Raw genomic sequence first — 4,076 nt, forward strand, 5'->3', positions numbered from 1 at the left:
GGGGAATCGAACCCGGGTCGCAAGAATGGGAATCTTGCATGATACCACTACACCAGCGGCGTGTCCTGTCTTAAACACACACACACACACACACACACACACACACACACACACACACACACACACTGTATACACAGAGTAAGCTGTATTAATCATTAATAAGTCAGCTAGGAGTAGTAGTGTAACAGATCCTTCCCAAATGAAAATGAACTGCGAGTAGCATCTGATGAGAAGGGATAAGGGACAGGAATGTGTGGGGAAGCAGATCCAAAGTTCTGGCAGTGGGTGGGGAAACACAATGACTAGACAGATAGAAGGATACTGAGAACCATAGGCAATTTTTTTCTTCTTTTCTGGTTTTGCTAGGTTAGGCTTTTAAAATATAGGCAGGAACCAATCTGTTTATGACCTGGAACTTAAAAGCTGTGGAATTCTAAATTAGCAAGCCCCAAACCTAATCTCTCAACCATCGGCCTCAATCTAGACAACCAGACATTTGAAAGTCAAAAAGGACCTCAGTGATCATTTTACATCCCACCTCCATCATTGCACAGCCGAAGACAGTCAAGCCCAAAGGGATTAAGTACCTGCCCAGAGTTATGGGGCAAGTCCAGACTAGAACGTGGACTTCCTGTCCATCTTTCCAGGAAGAACAATTATGCCCATTATAATCACCACACAGCTTGATCTAGAAAAACGTCACTCACTGATTTTCAGAAGCCGAAATAGCTTTTCCAGTTAACCACAAACCAGGTCTTATATTTATCAAAGGAAACACATAAATAAAGCATAAATTGTAAAGAATATAAAAAACCACAACCTTACCAAATAAACCACAAATTAAACTAAAGCATATTTTAGTGCTTCTACGATTTATGGGGGCACGTAATTTCAAATATTACACTTTCCCACCTGAGATCTATAACATGTGGCTCCACCTTCTCGAAGGGTTTACTTGGAAACTGAAGCCTTGCTTACCTTCTTCTCCCGCATGCTTAGACTCCTTCGGAGTTCTTGTGCAATGAGGAAACGCGAAGGTAACCACGGGCAGTTGGCTGAGTAGAACCAGAAGCGTAAACATAATCTGGCAACTGTCAAACAAACTAAACAAACAAACGAACAAAAAAAGAAAAGAAAAAATCAGAAAAGCCCCCGGCTGGGCACTTGAGTTGCTGTGGGAACTGAATCACCGACCTGTTGTCGCCGCGCGAAAGCGCCCCGCGCGCGGTTTCGGTCGCCCGAGCCCGACGCGCGCCCGGACGGCGGCCCCTGAGACCGCCTGGGACAGACGCCGCGCCGCAGAACTCGGCCAGGGGTTGACCGGGCTCCTGTCGCCGCGCTCAACTCTCAGCTTCGCGTTCTAACGGAGCCCATCCGCCTAGGTGGCCTCCGCCGAGGTGGCCCCCTGGGAGTAACCCCTCCCTGCCGCGGCCCCGCCGCCGGGCCCTGCACCTGCATCCCCCGGCACATGTTCCAGCCGCCCCCGGGCCGGGGTCCCGTTCTGGAGTGGTTCCTGCGGCCGCCAGGCCCTCGATAATCTCGGCGACGCTCTGGGCCTCGCCCTCCGCAGGGCCGGGTGACCCCGCGCGCACACTGAGGAAGAGCCAGGGGTCCGCAGCGGGGAATCGGGGGGAGGCGCGAGCTCCTGCGTCGCTCCCAGGAAGACGCCGCCAGAGCTGTGGGAAAGGGCGGAGGCGGCCGCCTGGGAGCACCTGGCCGCGCTCCTCCTCCCGGGGGCCGGCCTACCTGCGGCGGCAGGGCGGTGGGCCGGCGTCTCGGGGAGTCCGCGCTGCGCTCTCTTGGCCGCCGCGGCCTCTGCCCTGGGCCGGGGCGAACTCGGCCGCCTGCCGCGAGTTCTGGCCCCGCCGTGGCGGCGCGGGTGGCCGGTTCTCGACTTGCTTCTAGAGCCGGCGCTCTCGGCGACTCGGGGGAGCGTTTCCGTTCTCAGTGCCCAGCTCGTCTCGGCGCGCGTGGGACTTTTCGCTCTGGGTTCCACTAGGCTCGGGGTCCTGTGCTTACCCCTCGGCCAGCTGTTCTCAAAGGGTGGTCCGGGCACGAGAACAAAGTATTTATCAGAGAAAATGCACTGTATTAGTAATATGAAATGGAAAATGACCTTAAACTCAATGGATTACGTTGGGTCTCCAATGGTGGTCCGCCAGAGATGTCCTCAAGATCCTTTCAAGAGGTCCATGAGGTCGAAACTATTTCCATTATGATAACAACACATGATTTCCTTTTTTCACTTTCATTCTCTCAAGACTGTACAGTGGAAATTTCCGGAGGCTATTTGACATGAATGACATCATCACTTTGCTAATTAAAAGAATACCTGTGTGTACTTGCTTGTATTTTCTGTGGTAGTAGGTGTAAAGTATCAATATGTACATTTTAGAGAGATTTATGTGGATTTTTAGAGATTAATAAAATTCATTTGTTCTCAAAACTTCTGTACTTCTATTAGCTATCTTTGTTCATATCTACCAGGATAGCTGTAACCTCATTATTCTCAAATAAATTATTGTCTTGGAATCTTGAACTTTTCCTCAAATCTATGTGTAAACACAACAAAAAGTACAGTTTGTTGTCTTGATTTGAAATTATATTTTGAAAATTTCTCAGTTTTGATATGCTATATGGTAGATATCATTAGATGTAATTCACATAAGTAAAAGCTCTTTAGGACTCTCAATAATGTTAAAACATGTATAGAGGTCGTGAGATCAATGAGTTTGAGAACTGATTCCCCAAGTAATGAAAGCAGCAAGTGAACAGAGACCTATGCTAGGTGAGGTTCACATTCTTCCTTGTCCAAATAAAATTCTTTGGAACATTATTTAAGATTCCACGCTTTGGCCAAAGTGGCCTGGCGTTTGCTGGAGGCCAAAGGAAACGTTTTTCCCCCTTTTTAATCTTTGATTAATTAAATTTTCACCAAATTCTTTTTTTCTTCCCATTAAGGCTATTGTCTATTTTATTCTGATTATTGAGAATCAACTGAATTCTTCCTAAGTTTTCTGCAGAATTTTTTGTTTTCACTGACTCCTTCTACACAATACTTTTTCTTTTCCCTTCTTCCACTCTTTTCCTCTTCACTTTCCATTTGCCTACCTTGTGGTCTCTAACCTGTTTCTATTATGGATTCTTCATTCTCCCTCTTAATTAAGCATTTGAAATCAGACTGTGAAGAGGCTAGAAGTGTAATTTCTTGTAACTGAACACAAGAACAGGAACCATCTTCACTAGAACACCCATGCTTCTGTTTATTCATTCAGTCAACCTATAGCACTAAGCCCTGGGGATAGGGAGAAAACACCACAGCCTCTATTCTGGAGGAGAACTTAATCTGGCTACAATCTATATCTGAGAATGTGGGTCTGTAAAAGGTCTTATCAAGGGCAAGGACTAACTTATTCATCTTTACATCCTCCACAGTACCCAGCAGAGTTCCTTCTATGTTGTTCATGCTCAATACGTTTTCGATGGGTGAAAGCAATTTATTTTCAGATGGGAAAAGTGCTTCACACTGTTTTGGGGAGAGGCAAGTGGTCTCTCATGTTATGGAATCAGCAGATGTGAACTTTGATGACATTCCTTGGTAGAAGGAGTCCACCCACGTATCTGGATATTTGGACCAAAACAAGTGAGGCTTTGTGCTTACATCAAATATCAATTTACAGACTGAGAGGAGAGGCGGATAGAGAAATGAAAGTCTGTTTCTCAGGGGTGAATTACAACCCTGTGTGTTTCCTTACAATATTGAGTCCTAAAGAATGTTAGAGCATTTGGCAGTATGCACACAAACTTCAGTCACTTCAGGAGACGTTTTGAGGTTAGATGGTAAGAGAGAAAAGACAGTAGCCAGTAACTACAGTGTCCAGGGTTGCTGATTTCTTCTGTTATTTACTTGCTGTATTCATTTTCTTATTTTGTACCATTTTTTTTTTGAGCCAGAGTCTGACTCTATTGCCCAGGTGAGTGAGAGTGCCGTGGCATCAGCCTAGCTCACAGCAACCTCAAACTCCTGGGCTCAAGCAATCCTTCTGCCTCAGCCTCCTGAGTAGCTGGGACTACAG

The 4,076-nt window shown here is 46.7% G+C and overlaps 1 protein-coding gene across 1 annotated transcript in view; it reads right to left on the reverse strand.

The window, feature by feature from the left end:
* The window catches only part of PRRG4 (proline rich Gla (G-carboxyglutamic acid) 4 (transmembrane)), a 28,723-nt gene extending 27,642 nt beyond the window's left edge, over positions 1-1,081 (reverse strand). The window contains exon 1 of the mRNA XM_012649547.1: positions 979-1,081. Within this exon, the coding sequence (XP_012505001.1) occupies positions 979-1,081 (103 nt within the window). The remainder of the gene's footprint in view (positions 1-978) is intronic.
* Positions 1,082-4,076: the final 2,995 nt, after the last annotated feature.

Source organism: Propithecus coquereli, unplaced genomic scaffold (assembly GCF_000956105.1).
Source record: "Propithecus coquereli isolate 6110/MARCELLA unplaced genomic scaffold, Pcoq_1.0 Scaffold30, whole genome shotgun sequence".
NCBI classification, from domain to species: Eukaryota; Metazoa; Chordata; class Mammalia; order Primates; family Indriidae; genus Propithecus; species Propithecus coquereli.